Genomic DNA, 17497 nt, shown 5'->3' with positions numbered 1-17497 from the left:
TTACTCAAACTCATGTCCATTGAGTCGGTGATGCCGTCCAACCATCTCATCCTCTGTTGTCCCCTTCTCCTTCTGCCTTCAATCTTTCCCAGCATCAGGGTCTTTTTGCATCAGGTGGCCAAAGTATTTGGAGTTTCAGCTTCAGCATCAGTCCTTCCAATGAATATTCAGGACTAATTTCCTTTAGGATGGACTAGGTGGATCTCCTTGCTGTCCAAGGGACTCTCAAGAGTCTTCTCCAACACCACAGTTCAAAAGCATCAGTTCTTCGGCACTCAGCTTTCTTTACAGCCCAACTCTCAGATCCATACATGACTACTGGAAAAACCATAGATTTGACTAGATGGACCTTTGCTGGCAAAGTAAAGTCCCTGATTTTTAATATGCTGTCTAGGTTGGTCATAGCTTTTCTTCCAAGGTGCAAGTGTCTTTTAATTTCATGGCTGCAGTCACCATCTGCAGTGATTTTGGAGCCCCCAAAAATAAAGTCTGTCACTGTTTCCACTGTTTCCCCATCTATTTGCCATGAAGTGATGGGACCAGATGCCATGATCTTAGTTTTCTGAATGTTGAGCTTTAAGCCAACTTTTTCACGCTCCTCTTTCACTTCCATCAAGAGGCTCTTTAGTTCTTCTCTGCTTTCTGCCTTAAGGGTGGTGTCATCTGCATGTCTGAGGTTATTGATATTTCTCCTGGCAATCTTGATTCCAGCTTGTGCTTCATCCAGTCCAGCATTTCTCATGATGTACTCTGCATGTAAGTTAAATAAGCAGGGTGAAAATATACAGCTTTGTTGTACTCCTGTCCCGATTTGGGACCAGTCTGTTGTTCCATGTCCAGTTCTAACTGTTGCTTCTTGACCTGCATACAGATTTCTCAGCAGGCAGGTTGGGTGGTCTGGTATTCCCATCTCTTTCAGAATTTTCCACAGTTTGTTGTGATCCACACAGTCAAAGGCTTTGGCATAGTCAATAAAGCAGAAGTAGATGTTTTTCTGGAACTTTCTTGCTTTTTGATGATCCAATAGATGTTGGCAATTTGATCTCTGGTTCCTCTGTCTTTTCTAAATCCAGCTTGAACATCTGGAAGTTCACGATTCACGTACTGTTGAAGCCTGGCTTGGAGAATTTTGCTAGAATTACTTTGCTAGCGTGTGAGATAAGTGCAATTGTGCAGTAGTTTGAACATTCTTTGGCATTGCCTTTCTTTGGAATTGGAATGAAAACTGACCTTTTCCTGTCCTGTGGCCACTGCTGAGTTTTCCAAAGTTGCTGGCATCTTGAGTGCAGTACTTTCACAGCATCATCTTTTAGGATTTGAAATAGCTCAACTGGAATTCCATAGCCTCCACTAGCTTTGTTCGTAGTGATGCTTCCTAAGGCCCACTTGATTTCGCATTCCAGGATGTCTGGCTCTAGGTGAGTGATCACATCATCATGATTATCTGGGTCATGAAGATCTTTTTTTGTATAGTTCTTCTGTGTATTCTTGCCACCTTTTCTTAATGTCTTCTTCTTCTGTTGGTTCCATACCATTTGTGCCCATCTTTGCATGAAAAGTTCCCTTGGTATCTGTAATTTTCTTGAAGCGATCTGTAGTCTTTCCCATTCTATTGTTTTCCTCTATTTCTTTGCATCAATCACTGAACAGTATGAAAAGGAAAAAAGATAGGACACTGAAAGATGGAACTCCCCTGGTTGGTAGGTGCCCAATATGCTACTGGAGATCAGTGGAGAACTAACTCCAGAAAGAATGAAGAGACAGAGCCAAAGCAAAATGACAATAAATTGTTAAAATCATATCCTGAATAAGAAGAGAGGAGGAAGGTGAGGTATATGTATCAGCAACAGTAATTAAAAATGTGGCAGATTATAGGAAAGCATAACATGGTATTAGGCTGAGGGTAGAATTGGCATTTAAGATGACAGAAGAAAATTTTCACATATTGAGGTAAGGGTAAGTCATTCTAGCTTGTACATAATGTGGCCTGAAGTTTATGTTAACTAGAACAGCCTGTCTTATGACCTGTTTATCATCCATTGTACATCTGCTTTAACCATTAAAAAAAAGAATGCATTATCCAGGGAATTCCCTGGAGGTCCAATGGTTAGGACTCTGCTTTCACTGCTGGGGCCAGGGTTCAATCCTGGGTCAGGGAAGTAAGATCCCATAAGCCGTGTTGCTTGGCCAGGAAAAAAAACAACAACGATATCCAAAAGAATGTCCACTTTGTGCTAATCTATCTCTTCTGAAACCTTGAAGGGATGTAGCCCTGTCATGTTTGGTATATGTTCTTTGCTCTGATGAGATATAAAAAGCATGGTGCTGAAAACCATGGTTCTTCCAGACCAATTCCTCAGAGCTACTAAGAAGCTGTGTCCTGGGCTATAGTCCTCAGTGTGACTTGGATAAAACTCTCTTTTATCCCTTGTTATAGATTGTTTATTGATTATTTGCATCAACAGGGATTACTGACAGGAAAAGACGAGCTACCTATTAAGAACACTGACTACTCGAGTATGGACATTAGGGAGCTAGTACATCCACATCCTCAGGGAACATAAGTGGCTTTCAGACTTTTTTGATCACAACTCCTAGTAAGAAATACATTTTGCATGGTCACCTGATGCACACATATAGATGATCATATGTGTAAATATACACTTTCAAACAACAGGACCAGAGAGCATTCATGTTGTTAGAAAAACAAGGATATTCTCTGTGTTTCTCTTTTTCTTAATGCAAGGCTGTGACCCACTAAACTGATTTTACAGACACTAATAAACCATGACCTGCAGTTTAAAAAAATGTTGACTTAAATGAAACTCTTGTTAATTTCTCCTGGAAGCTATTGGCTCAGGTTATCAAAATGGTTTGATGGTGAACATGGGATCTGAGAGATGTAAGAGATTAGAAAATTACATAATTCGACCTCTGAATAAGCTGACTGGTATTTTTTAAAACCCACAGAGGCAGCTTGTTTCCTAATGATTTTTTAAAAATCTGTACTGAGCCTTTAAGTTGAATGGTTTATGTGTGCAGCGCTGCTGTCCCTCACATCCCTTTCCTTCTGCCTTTTAACAGCTCCCACAGAACAGAAGCCTGCCAATCTTTACTTGTGAAGCAAATGGAGAAAAATGTATCTTAAAATCCTAGGGGGAGAGGAGTGATGATTTCTAAGGCTCGGTGGTAAGCAGGAGTTATTAATACAACAGTGGAGATGCTCTCTCTTTCACCGAATTTATTACACAATGATAAACTACTGCCTCTTTCCAGAGCCACAGACGACAGCAGCACCAGCACTGGCACAGGTTCCTCTGGAGGCTGCGAAAACCCTCACAGAGACCCGGGTCAAAGAGAAGAAAGGAGCAGCTTCTCACGTGCTTACTGAACATGTTTATGACCCCAGGAGAACAGGCTCTTTCTATGAAAGAGTACAGTAACAAATCTGAACCTAATTTTATTTTTTAAAGCATTCCCTGAAAGAGTGGATTTTCTTTGGTTTTCTGGATGTCAAGGTTGACTTATAGACCAACCCTTTCTTGAGAGCTACAGGCCCAGGAGTCAAGCAGACGTCTCCTCCAAGCAGAGTTCTCTGAAAAGCTGCTAAAAAGCCTGTAACATTCAGAAAAGGCAGCTTCTAAAATGAGCGGGGTGGGGGTGAAATCCAGACAAGCCCCAGGGAGCAGCCCTCTTTGGTCCAGAGGGGCAGGGAGCACTTTCTTCCTGAGATGCTCCCCTGCCTCCTGGCTCTGCTCTCCAGGCACCCCTCCTTGAACGGACTGAGACACCCTCCTAAGGCAGCTTCTCTATAAAGGAGGTGGGAGGAGAGGAGGGGGAAGGTGGAACTGGCCTCCTCAGCAGCAGACCTGGATGTAAGACCTCCAGGTGTTTCACAGAAATTGATCCTGACCTTTCTAGTCCATGAAGAGCCTGGAATGCCAGGGTTACTCTATACTTCGTGCTGAGAAGGACTGCCGGCAGCCTTGCTGGAAATTCTGTCTCTTCCTGTCAATTGGTTCAAACACCGCAGAAACAACAGCTTTCAAATACAATCAGATTGTGTTTGCTATTCTTCATCTTCCAGGATAACTCTCCTCTGAGGTTTTCCTGGCAGGGCTGCATTAAACAGACGTGAGCTCTCCTCTTCCCAGGTACCTGGGAGTCTGGGCCACAGTGACCAGTTACTCCTCCTACACCATAGATGTCCCCTCATCTTTCCTTGCCCTTGGAGACCAGACACCTAGATGCACGAAATGCAGGCCACCTCCTTTGTAAGACCTTTCCTGATATATACCCAACCAAAATATACCCTTCCTTCCTCTCCACATGCACACAAGAACTTGCAGAATGTTGAGACCCTTCAGTGTACACACGGCACGGAGCCGAGGGAGTGCAATCAGAGGCCGGGCTGTGAACCCTTCAGGCTCTGCGGCTTCTCACTGTGTGACTTTAGGTAGGTTACCTAACTTCTCTGAGACTCAGTCACTTCATCTATAATACCTAGTCCCACAGGAACTAGAAAAGTAGAGTAAGTTAACAACCTAACAAGTTAGCACAAAACCTGCTACATAGTAAGGGCTCATAAAATATAGCTGCTCCTATTTATTTGCTGGGCTTTCCTAGGTGACACAGTCGTAAAGAATCTGCCTGCCAATGCAGGAGACAAGGGTTTGATCTCTGGGTTGGGAAGATCCTCTGGAAAAGGAAATGGCAACCCCCTCTGTTCTTGTCTGGGAAATCTCATGGACAGGGGAGCCTGGTGGGCTATATAGTCCATGGGGGTCACAAAGAGTCGGACACAACTTAGCGACTAAACAACAACTTATTTGCCATTAAAACAAAACCCCTACAAGTTCTGAAACAAATCAGAAATGTTGGAAGTGCCTAAATACAGTCAACCCCTAAGTTTAATATAGTAAACATGATAATATTACGAGAACCTAAGTAATTACATGGAGCACATTTTCACTGTTGTGAACTCTCATTTTTCCTTTCTTTCCCTTAATAAACAGGTAGATTTTTCCCCACTTGGAAGTCATCTGTTTCTTGCTTTTCCAAGAATCACAAAAACTGCTGCCTCGGTCTGAGAGGCCTTACATGTCGCCTCCTTGCACATCGCCTCACCCCCACAGCCCTCGCTCCACCTGGTGTGCCCTCCCCACTGCCCATCTTGTCTTGGGGGTTCTGACCACAGGGCAGCTCTTTGTGATACCAAGACTGCTTTTCCTGAAGCTCCTGCCAGGCAGCTCTGACGCTGGCACTTCTTGAAACCAAATAGATATGTGTAATTTACCTGAATCTCATGGCTTTTCCATTATCAAAAGCAGTTATCTGTCATTCCAGAGCCTTCTCTGCTCCAGGCTAAATGTCCCAGTTCCTTAAAGTGCTTCTCACCTGGCCGCCCACTCCACGTCCCACCTTGTCCCTTCAGGGTCTATTACCTCCCTTCTCTAGATTTTTCTGGTTTTTGAGCAGTCATTTTGAGAAGTTGACCCAAATTAAATTCAGACTTTTTCCATATCAGATTTTTCAAATCCCAAACTTGCACATGTGATTTCTGGGGACTACTGTGAGATCTATATACATAATTTTGATCATCTGCATTTCATTCCTCAGCCTGTCAAGACCTTTTTATATTCTAGTACTGGGTCCACCTTAAAATTTTCTCTTATGAACAAATTCTTAGTTGTGCTCTCATTATTTCTAGTAACAGTATTATCATGGTTGATCTGAATTTCTGAAAACTTTTTGCATCATTTTGCTCTACTATCTATGGTTAATTATTAGATTCATCCTTGTTGAAGCAGACGAATGGTGCCGACATGAAGAATGTGCAAAGGTCAGGTGAGTTGTTGCTGCTGTCACATCTAAACAGGCTCCTACTACCCGGAGCAGAAGGAGAATTCTGACTACGATTCTGGTGGTAAAAGGCAATGCGTTACAGCTCTAAGATACCATACACAGCACACCAAAGTGACCTGGTACATAATTCAAGGAAATAATCTTAAAGATCTTGCAAGAAGACCAGCTGACCACCTTCTTCAGGTAAGATCAGGGACAGCCCTCCTTGTGGCTTTCCAGTTATACCCATTCTCCATCTGACAAACACAGCATGTCCACCAGGCTTTGTACCACCACCCGCTTTGGTGCAACGCTGTGGTTATCGGAGTTACAGAGCAAAGCATGGCCTGTGTTCCTTGTCACTGAACCAAATACTGCCTCCTCTGTGAAGCCCAGCCCATGGGTCCTCTTTCATTAAGTTGGCCCTGGAATCTCCAGCTTGCTGAGGCTCTTTCCTCTGCTATCTACTCACAGGCCTTCACTGACTGCCCCCTACACACTGTCCACACAGGAGAGGAGCTAAACCTCTTACTGAGTATCCAGTCCAATCTCTTAGCTCTAAGAGGCTTGCAGGCTACTGAGCTCAGACCTTCCTTGTTAACGGTTCTACAGATATGAACCTGAGCCCCCCAGTCAGTTTCTAAGCTCTAGAGGACACATCATCTCATATACTATTAGTCTTACATCATCAACCCCCCAGCACCTGGCATGTTACACACTGCTGGCGCTGCAACACCTGCCGGTGGATGGCATGGGAGAGTAAACGTCACCGCATACCCATACAACCCAGCAACTACAATTGGAAATGGTCTAGCTCCACTTCCAATTAAGGTACTAACCAAGCATTTAAGTGATCAGTTCCCCTGTGTGATGAAGGGAATTGAGTCAGACCCTAAGAAGCCATCTTGAAACCACTAAGTGCGTTAATTTTAAAAACTAGACCGATGGATAGGGAGGCCTGGACTGCTGCGGTTCATGGGGTCGCAAAGAGTCGGACACGACTGAGCGACTGAACTGAACTGAGACCAATGAATACCATTTCAGGGCTGCACCTGGAGCACAACTGGCTCCTGGTTGGGACTCTCTCCACTGCTTCGCCTGGCTGGCTCTTTCTGGCCAGGTGGATCACTCTCCAGACATCTCTCCTAGCTGCTCAATCAGAGAAGCACCAGTCACTATGTCATAGCTTCCTTTGTAACTGCATATTTTTTAAATTTATGCCTTCATGTTTCCTTCTCCCAGTAAGAATGCAAGGCCACACACCAACCCTTTGTTGAATCAATGAATGAGCAGCCCAAGAGAGATATGTCTGATTCTGGATGTTTTTAAGCCTGGAATCTCAGAATGTGTGTGTTTATGTGTGGGCACCCGTTCAGTTGGATTTGACTCTTTGTGACCCCATGGACTAAAGCCCGCCAGGCTCCTCTGTCCATGGAATTTTCCAGGCAAGAATACTGGAGTGGGTTGCCATGTCCTTCTCCAGGGGATCTGCCTGACCTAGGGATCGAACCCACATCTCTTGCATCACCTGCACTGGCAAGCAGGTTCTTTACCAGCTGAGCCACCAGGGAAGCAGAATCTCAGATGCCCTTCTCAAAAGCAGACATCTCATGTGTGACTCATTGGCTTCTAGTTCAGATGATGTGCTCAGATCAGAGTGGGTGAGTGTTGTCTCTGGAAAGAAAACCCGGTGCAGTCACCATGCGGCGTGGTGGTCGGAGCAGGCAGGAGCCGGCTCTGCCACTTACTGAACAAGTCACTCAATCTCCTTTTATCATGGTTTCCAGGGTCTGAAACGGAGATGGTGCCAGCAGTCACTCCCTGGACTGGTAGGGACAGCTGGACATTTGGGGCGCGCCAAGGCCCATGCCAACATGGTGACAGCAGGGTTCCGAGTCCTGCATTGAGAAACAGGCATAGGGACCACTGCTTGATGCAGCTGGCCTCCTCCCTCTCTGCCCAATGAAACGGCGCCCACTGCCGGGCTGTGAGAGAGAGGACCGTTGTGTAGAGCTGGACCTGAACAAGCTCTCGGAGACAGGTCGGCAAGTAGACCAAGAAAGGAGGGAGACAGGGCAAGCTTCAGTAGGGACGGAAGTGAGGTGAGGCACTGACTCAGCCTCATCTCCTCCATCGCGGGCCTGCTGTGATAAGTGTCTCTGGAGCACCAACAAGCCTCAGGAGACAAAGTCGCCACAAGGAAGGCCAATCTCCGAGAGACTGGAGGCACATGCTGTGCCCCCGCTGACTTTCCCCTCTCACCGCCTGACGCCCGCCTTCCATTAAGAAAAGCCACCCACACCGCCATCTGTATCCCCGGATCTTGTGGATGACGCATTCTTTACAGACTTGCAGACACATTTTCCTCAGGACACCAGGAGGGCGCCCAGGGCATCAGGAGATGAAATGAGTGCCGCAGATGCTGAAATGCCCCGAGTGGCGCTTTGCAGCCTTTGTTTGGATGACGAGAGGCCAGGATTCAGTCCCACAGAGAAGGAAATGGACGCTCTCTGGGCGGTGAGCAGGCACCCCATGGAGGTCCCAGGAACCTCTCATGCTCCCTGGGCAGCTCATCTACAACTTCCTCCCAGACAAGCCTCCTTCATGCTGGCTGATCAGCACAGGCCACGGGGACCATATGGGGTGTGGGGATCCGCCCCCCTTCCCCTGCTGACCTGAGCAGGATCATAGCGACAGGCAGAAAAGCCAGGTCCGGTCCAGCCACTCGCCCCAGAGGCGGGGCTCCAAGGCCAGGCTGATCGATGCCTGACTGACGCCTGCTTGTGGGGCTGGGAGGACCTGTGACTCTTCCTTCACAGTGTTCCCACATTTCCGCCAATTACTCACATTCTCTCCCCTTGCACCGTCTCTTGGGGATTTGTTTTCCCCACTTCATTTCCAAATTAGCTGCCAGTGAATCATTACTCATCTTCTCAGTGACTGGCAGGCATTAATGAATTACTGATTTTCACCTTCAACCAGCCGATACAATATATTTATGTTGGAAAGAAAGGTACTTTTTGAATTAAGACTGGTATCTTTTGATAGTTTTCCTTTCAAACATAATACATGTGTACAATTCCGGCTTGACGGTGGAGTAAATTCTGATCACAGCTACTGAGCCTGGGGTGGCAGGCACGGGCTGCCACCAGGCTGAGTTCCTCTGCTCACGCCAGCCCCATGGGATGCCACTTCCCTTCCTGCTGTGATGCTGGGACAGACCACCCAGCATGGCCTGGACAGACACTAGGCTGGCTAGTTGCCTGCCCAGAGCCTCAGTCTCTTTGGAATGTGGACAATAATAGCACCTCCCTTCAAAAGGCTCCAGGAATAAATAGAGACTGAATATATGTAATGCCCTTAACACAGTACCTGGTACATAGCAGGTGACCAATAAATATCACCTATTCTTGTTCTTCTTAATTCTCAACTAAAGAATCGTTGGGTTATCCTATATTCTCAAGCCACAATCCATGTATTTTGTAAACTGGAGTATAATTACAATGTTGTGTTAGTTTCTGCTGTACAATGAAGTGAATTAGTTATATGTATACATACATCCCCTCCCTCTCTCCCCCTCCCTCTCATCCCACCCCTCTAGGTCATCACAGACCACTAAGCTGAACTTCCTGTGCTTTATAGCAGGTGCCCACTAGCTACCTGTTTTACACACCGTAGTGGATTTATGTTAATCTTAATCTCCCAATTTGTCCCAGCCTCTCCTTCCTCCCCTGTGACCTCTTCCTCACTGTATATGCAGGACTCATGAGACCAGGATTCTTAAGATGGAGACCGTAGTTAAGTAAAAAAAAATTGCTTGCGGTTTCAAAGCGAAAATCAAGCCCCAAATCCAAGCTTATCTTCAGCCACTGCTTCTGGACTAAACAGGGGCTAAACTGCTATTCAAGGTTCTGAGGAAGCAGGACACAGCAACTCATTTTATTCAAGACAGTGGATTGTTAGCTATTTAAAATATGCTGTTTACACAATAGATGTTAATTATGAATAATTTTTTGGTGTCCTCTGTGCCTCCAGTGATCAGAATACTAACTAACAGCCTCATGGACTAGCTTCCTCGTCTTTCTGATTCCCCAGAGCTTTCTGAGTACCCTAATATTTCTAGCACTGTTTAAGCGTTTCATTACTTTGTTTCAGGGATGAAAAATGTCCCTTAATTTCCAAGCACGGATCTTATTGCCAGTCTCTCAAAGGATTCGGAATATAAATATGTACTGCAGTGGCAACATGCCTATTCATCAGGCTGCTACGTTCGCGTAGATAATTAGAAATCGGGAGATTTCTCAGAGAAGGTTCACTATAATTTACTTCCAGACACAGCAGCTTAATTAGAAAACAAATTCCTTCCCTAGCTTTAAAGATTGCTAAATAATTATAACACACACACACCACCCATGTCTCCTTCTCTGGTCTGGTGCTGAGACTCTAAACAACACGTTTTGCACATCTGACAAAGGTGGCCGAGGCTGGGAAGGGGTTAAGCCCTGATATCCTGGGGAACCTTATGCTGAGCTGCTGCACAGAGGCAGCTGTTTGAAACAAACCACATTTATCAAAGAATTACCGTACAGCAATTCAGAAGTGTGAAACTTTTCAATCAATTTCTCCAGTGATGGCAAAGAGGAAGGTGATGACAGGATCGGGCTGCATTTCTGATCGTTTAGGGGCAGCCAGGGAAGGTGCTGGAAGATGGCTGGAAACGCAGGTCATGCAGGCGAAGCCCAGTGCCACCTTCAAGCCCCCACACCTGACGCTCCTGACCCTGAGACTCTCGGGGCTCCTTGGATGGGGCCGCCAGTCATGCAGCATGCAGGGCGAAGATTCCCTCTCTAGCTCATGCCAACATTAAGAGCCTGCTCCAATCCTAAGGAGTGGTGGCCCTGGAGACCAGGGTACACACAAGCTGCTCGCAGGGGAAGGAGTGGCAGGTGAGGCCGGCGGGCTCAGACCACGTGCCCGCCACCCCGGTCCACGCAGGCCAGGCCGCAGCATGGCTACTCACCCAGCTGTGTCAGGATCATCCCTCACACATGCAGAGCCGATACCACCCGGGGAAGGAAAGGGGTGGGCAGAGGACTAGATGGACATTACTCTTATTTTCTGCAGGTCATTAAACTTGAGGGAGGGAAACAAAACTCAACAACACAACCCGGTGTCCTTCAGGTTTTGTTTCATCTCTGTGTTGTGACCTGTCACTCTAGTCAGGTGGTACAGTGACCAGGGTCACCCTCACATTTAGGGGTGATGGAGAGGTTCTCAAGTTCAAGAATTTCCATGTGGTGAGCTGAATTCAGAGATTCACACTGGATGCAAAATGCCTTAAGACACTCGCGAAACCAGCAACATGTCAGTGGCAGCCCTGCCAACCCTCTGCTGACGTGTCTCCAGGAGCCCCCGACACGGGTTTATCCCACCTTCCACGCAGGAAACACTCCCCCCACAGCAATGCCTTTTTAGGTGCTTCCTTGTTGATGGAGTTTCGTCCTCTCCCCCACCAATCGACAGTGCTTAGGATTTCATTAGCAATAATGAGCTGCTGAAGAATAAATGAAAAAGGACCAAGGAATTGAGCAAAAAAGCCAATTTCTGTTAGATCCTATAATTGTAACTAAGCACGAGTTAGAGCCTGCCAATTAACCTAGACCCACAAATGAGATGCACTGGAAGTCCTCATGAGGTTCTCGCTTCATCCCCTAAAGGCTCCACCAGCTCAGAGGGCAGGGTGAGCCTCTTGGGAAGAAGTGCCCACGACACCCTGTTGGACGTCCCTTGCACCTCTTTAGGTGAGTCACAGGCCTTGTCCCAAAGGCAGGAGGGCTTGTGCAGAGGATGGGCATCCAGTGGACAAAGGGTGCTTGATACGGCGAGAATGGCCATCCAAGGAGGACACTGCAAATGAAACGGAGGCAAGGGGTAAAGCAGCTTTGGACAGCCTGGCCTGTGGCAGCGGTGCAAGCACTCAGCCCAGTGAGCAAGGAATCACTGCACAGGATAGCTCCCGCACGAACCTGCTTCATCCACGGGCAGATAAACATCACAATGAGTTATGATCCTGACGGAACCCCAAGTGGCCCTAGCACATAGAGTGGAGACCAAACACAGCCCCAGAGATGCGGACGCCGAGAGCCTGCTGCATCCAAGAGCTGCGTATTTTGACCGGAAGTCTCCAGAAAATGATGATAGGTGAAAATAATGAGACATCTTCCCCAGGAAGGTTCTCTGAGTACAGAAACCTTGGCAGCCTGGAAGACTACTGAACACAGACGTGCTGTGTTTCTTTCTAACCTTGTAACTTCAAGGTCACACCTACTTCTTGACAATGTTTCTTCTTATGGACTGTAAGGACAGATGGGGGGAAAGTCTAAAAATTAAAACAACAGAATAGCATTAAAAAAATATTTATTTATGGCTGAGCTGGGTCTTCACTGCTGTCTGGACTTTTCTCTAGTTGCAGCAAATGGGGGCTACTCTCTAGTTGCGGTGGCTTCTCTTGTTGCACAGCACGGGCTCCAGATGCTGGGACTTCTGTAGTTGTGGCACGTTGGCTCAGCAGTTTCGGCACACAGGCTTAATTTCTCCAAGGCACGTGGGATCTTCCCAGATCAGGGATTGAACCTGTGTCTCCTGTATTGGTAGGCGGATTCTTTACCACTGAGCCACCAGGGAAGCCCCCAGAATAGCATTTTAAATGGAAAATCTCTCCAAGAAAGCTACAGAAATTAAGAACTTGTATCTACTCAGAAACAGATCTCACACAGTGGTAGTGGCTGGGAATCCTGCGGAGCTATACATCTGGATTTTTTCTAGTGCCATATAACTAAAGCCTGTAGCTTGTCCTGGCATAAAAAATAAACATAATTCAACCCTGCACATTCACCCTAACTACAGCCAGGCTATGAGGGGAGCAGCCACATAGCGCTTCCTATTGGAAATGATGACATGTATGGGTCTCACCTGAACTGTATGTTTGCTAAGTTGTATTCCGAGAACAATGACTCAGACCCAAACCGTTGTACCTTGAAAAGTTATTCACAACAAAGAGGTTCTGAGGTTTCTAAAATATCTTATTCTTACTCATTTTTTGTCACCACCATCACGAGCCACTCAGGTGAAGCTCCATTTGGAAAGCAAGTGTGGTTCATTTTGGATGCTTGTAGCCTATCCCAATTAATCTGGACAACAAGCTTTTCTAAAGTGCAAACTTGTCTGGTATGGGAATGATCTCTTTTTAAACTGCACTATTAGACTTGTTTACACAATTTTCCAAAAGTTGTGTGGTGGCATTCACCCAATGGTGGCTGGGGCTAGTGTATGAAAGACACTCTCCCTGTGAACCATCCCCTCCCACCCCAGTCTTTATCAGAAATCCAATGGCTTCAGAAATGCTAAGTAGTATTAACCATTATTCTCAGTGCAGTTTCAGGAAAGTGGTGAGAGAACAGAAGTATTTGTGGGGGTGAGCTGATGCCCAAAGAGCCTCAATCCACCCTGGGGGATGGTGACAAATGCAGGGGTGAGAGGTGTGCGCCCAGTGAATATGACTCCTGAGGGTGAGGCTGGCCATGTCTGTCTGTCTGTAGTTTTTCCACCACCCCCTTTCCCTGCCCCCATTCCCACTCAGAGTGCTATTAATGATGTTTTTCTTTTTAAATCAAAACACACAGACACCCAATTTTTCAGCATTTCACCAACGTTGTAGCACTGCCTGGGACAGGAGAGGGGTTGACGGAGAAGAGAGGACACTGTAAGCCAACCTTCAAAGGGCCACCAGAAGTCACACTAATCAGCTGAGAAAGTCACTTAGCACTGGGGAGGGTGGAGTCAACACTGGGTGTTTTTTGGGAACACGGGCGGCTACAAACTCTGAAGTCGTGATTTACGAAAATTGCACTTGATTAAAAAAATACTAAAATCTTATCATATATAGGAGTTGTCTGCTTCTATTTTTCAATCCTCATTAGCCAGTTTAAGTTGTGAGTAAAGGTTTCTCCCCAACCTCAAACCCTCTCCGGTAAAATATCTCTTGTCCATTTTTTTTTGTTTTAGTGAATTTTGAGATATCTTCATATATTCTGGATAGAAGTCCTTTGTCAGCTATGTGATTTGCAAATATTTCCCCCCAAGTCTGCAGCTTGTCTTTTCTCTCTCTTAGCAGTGTCTTCCAGAGAGTAAACATTTTAAATTTTGATGGAGTTCAATTTGTCAATTTTTTTCTTTTGTGGATCATGCTTAGGGTGTCAAGTGCTATGCACACTTTAAGTCTGAGAATGTGACAGGATGAGAACTGGCTGTTCAGACACCAAAGTCTGGAAGAGCGAGGGCCTGTGTATAGGAAAGGCTACAGAGAGATGTCCAGACACCTGGCCACCAGGCTGGCCTGACACCACCAGGTGGGAGGTGCCACCGAGGAAGCTGAAGCAAACCGAATGCCAGATTCCTCTTCAGAACTGTCTGAACAGGCCACCAGAAGTCACCTCGCTAGGAAAGAAGGTAACTCTATCACAGTTTCAATGGTTTCTGTGAGAATTACATGTCTATGGTGATCTGTGGTACAGGCGATGGAGGCTCTGGCACTCAGAAATGGGGGGGAAGTAAAGACCCACAGACAGAACACAGCAGCGCTGGTGGACGAGCTCTAACAGGACAGCTTCCAAACTCTGAAATCTCGTCAGGGAACTGGACCAAACAGGCCAGATGACCAGGCCGATCCAGCCCTTTCTTATTTTTCAGCTTCTCTCCATGTGATGTTTGTTTCTCAATGGCTGCCTTGTTCGTCCAGCACTTGTAAATGGTTTTCTCGGTCTTAGTCCTTATTGGAGGTGAAGCTGGCTTAGAACAGGGAGGAGCAGTTCCCCTGAGAGGAGGGGCCCTGATCAGGTCCTCTGTCTCTAGAAGTGAGTTGTGTGAGTGTGACCAGGACAGGGCAATCGTGGAGGCCGATTAACAGAGCACTCAGCACCCAGCCACCCAGCCCCCTGCTTCCTGACAGCACTGACCCCTGGAGCATGGGCCCCCCAGCAAAGACGAGAACAGGGACACGAGGCCACCAACGCGCTCTCCCCACCATGTAACCCTGAGAGCACCAGAGCTCCGATGTGGAGAAAATCAGCAGCTGCACCTGCCCAGAGCAGCATGACTTTGAAAAGAAGCACAGGTGGACTCTGTACTACACACTGGGGCGGAGAGACCTGAACCCTCCCTGAGCCTTGTGACCATGACACAGTGAGGTCTGTGGTCCCTGCCCTGGCCGAGCCAGCACAGCCAGCGCCCCGAACACCACCCTGCTGCTGGTACCAACCCCAACCTCAACTCCCGCTGCTTCCCTCCCGGCCTGCAGGGCCCATCTATCAGCGCCTCCCTGCACTCAGCCTCGGCCAGCACTGCCTTTCCAGCAATGGCTTTGAAATCTCCTCAACTGTGGGTCAGTGGAAACTAAGACCCACTCTAAGCAGAAGGACCACAGGCCTTCCTGTTTGTCCTGCTGGCACTGATCAATGTCACGCTAATTCTTTCTTGTCACAATATCCCATTTTGCTTGTGGACAAAAGCATCCTGAAGTAAATGCAGTGACCAGTCACATGATTTCCTTAGACATTTATCCAAAATTTAATGAAAGGAATTATACTCAATGAATTGTTTGCAGGTATCCTAATTATATTTTGTTGGTTCTTTCTTTTCAATTTATTTGTACCTATATTTTACATATCTATATTTTTATTAAAAAAACAAGATGGAAAAAAATCAGTTCCTTATCATTGCTCCTCCCTGCTTCTTGCTCCAAATTCCACTTTCCTACCCAGAGTGGAGTGCAAATATTTTATTTCATGTCTTGTTGATATGTATTCACACACACAGAGTTATGCACTGTTCGGCAGCCCATGGTGGGTGTCATGTCAGTCTCTTAACAACAGGCCACTCCCTGTTGATGCAAGTGTAGCCACCACACTCTGTATTCTCCCGTGGGGAGTGCATGTGATCGATTCCACAGTGCCCTTACGGCAGGCGTTCAGGCATAATATTCTTGTGCATTTCCCCTGACACACAGGCAAGTTGTCTTCCAGGAGAGAAACCTAGAAGATTTGCTTTTTCTACCTGAGGTTAAAAATTAAAATCAGGTCTTTCTGCTTTACCACACGATTCTGTACATCAAGACTTAGGGAACAGTTTGTGTGTTAATTCTAGAAGAAATGGGGTTCAGAGCAGAAGCGTTAGGAACTACCTGGGTGAATCGGGATGAATGAAATGAACACGCAAACAAATGAACATAAGATGCAGGTCAAGTTTAGAACTGTGAGATGGTGTACTGACCCAAAGAGGCTCATGACAGGAGCAGACAAGCAGGCCCCAGGACCTGGAAGGACAAGGAGAGGCCAAGCAACCACCACACATCATGAAGGACCCCTCTTGCCGGGACCACCACACCTGCCTTAGATAGGACGTAAAACTGGGTTTACATTCCCCCCTAAGTAGGGGGAATGGAAGGTTGCAGAGCGTGAAAGGGAAAGTTGAGGAACATGGGGAAGATGCTAAGCTATGATCTGACTGTTGCAGTTGAGGATCAGAGTGATATCTATGTGCAGTGACTGGTCTGTATGTGTAACGATATATTCATTTTTGCTTTGGTTCAGTGTCCAGAGTATTTTTAAATGTTCAAAAGGATTCAGCTTGTACTCTTTTCCTTTTAATATGGCCCAAATTTAGCATGTCCTATGTAACAATCACAAACAAGGCCTTAATCAGAGAACAAAAGAACACATGAAAGGGAAACATCTGTGCTGACAAGAAGTACTTCTGAGAACCGAAAGTGAAAAATGGAGACTCCCCTTCACACCAGAAGCCACAGTAGCGTAAAAATCTGACTTACTTTTCTATCAAATCCAGTGTGACTCCAGGCACCAGACTAACGCATTTCTGCATGCAGAACCTGCGGAGAAAGAGAAGACAGTGAATCACAGCAATGGGATATGTGATGGGAGAATACAACAGTCCCAGAGAAAAAGCAAAGAGAGGAAGGGGGCCATGGGGATTGCCACAGTGAAAAGGTAAACCCAGATTTTCTTAATTCTGTCAGCTCTTAGGTTTATGAAGAAAATCTCCCTGCAACCTCTCAAAGAGGCAGGAACACTGAGCTGCAACTGGAGGTCTTCAGTGGAAGGAGAGAAACAAGTCTGCGGGTGGTGAGGCAGATCCCCACTGTGGGGGGCTGGGGGTGGGTCCTCGTGAGTCACAGACAGAAAGCTTCCACCTAGATGATGGAACAGGCTCCACTTTTCCATTTTTCCTTCTTAAGCAAGTAAACCTGGAGAGAGTGATGGAAGGATCAGTGAACCACCCCCAGGCACACAAAAGAAATTTGTGGGAGAAGACAAAGAAAAGTGAATTCAATTATATCATTTTAATTATCATAAAATCACAGGAGCTGTGAGACTTAATCTTTGCTGCAGAGCCATCCTGGAGGGCTGGGCAGGGTGGGGGTGGGGTGGGAACTGGGACTGGGGGACTGGCCAGGTGTCATCTAATTTGTGTGCACTGACAGGAGGTCGAAGACCATCTCTTCCTTCCTATCAGGGCTATTGGCATGCGGCAGGACAGAATCAATGGTCATGAAGAGCGAAAAAGCAACTTAGCATTGGTC

The 17497-nt window shown here is 46.5% G+C and overlaps 1 protein-coding gene across 2 annotated transcripts in view; it reads right to left on the bottom strand.

Annotated features, from left to right (window-relative positions):
- RPTOR (regulatory associated protein of MTOR complex 1) overlaps positions 1–17497 on the bottom strand; it is a 314811-nt gene that overhangs the window by 111676 nt on the left and 185638 nt on the right. For both annotated transcript variants that reach the window (XM_043462839.1, XM_043462849.1), the window contains exon 7: positions 16727–16786. In XM_043462839.1, coding sequence (XP_043318774.1) covers positions 16727–16786 — 60 coding nt within the window. The remainder of the gene's footprint in view (positions 1–16726; positions 16787–17497) is intronic.

The sequence above is a fragment of the Cervus canadensis genome, chromosome 1 (genome assembly GCF_019320065.1).
Source record: "Cervus canadensis isolate Bull #8, Minnesota chromosome 1, ASM1932006v1, whole genome shotgun sequence".
Classification (NCBI taxonomy): domain Eukaryota; kingdom Metazoa; phylum Chordata; class Mammalia; order Artiodactyla; family Cervidae; genus Cervus; species Cervus canadensis.
The sequence above is the reverse complement of the archived record's forward strand: the minus strand, read 5'-3'. Positions and strand labels throughout refer to the sequence as shown.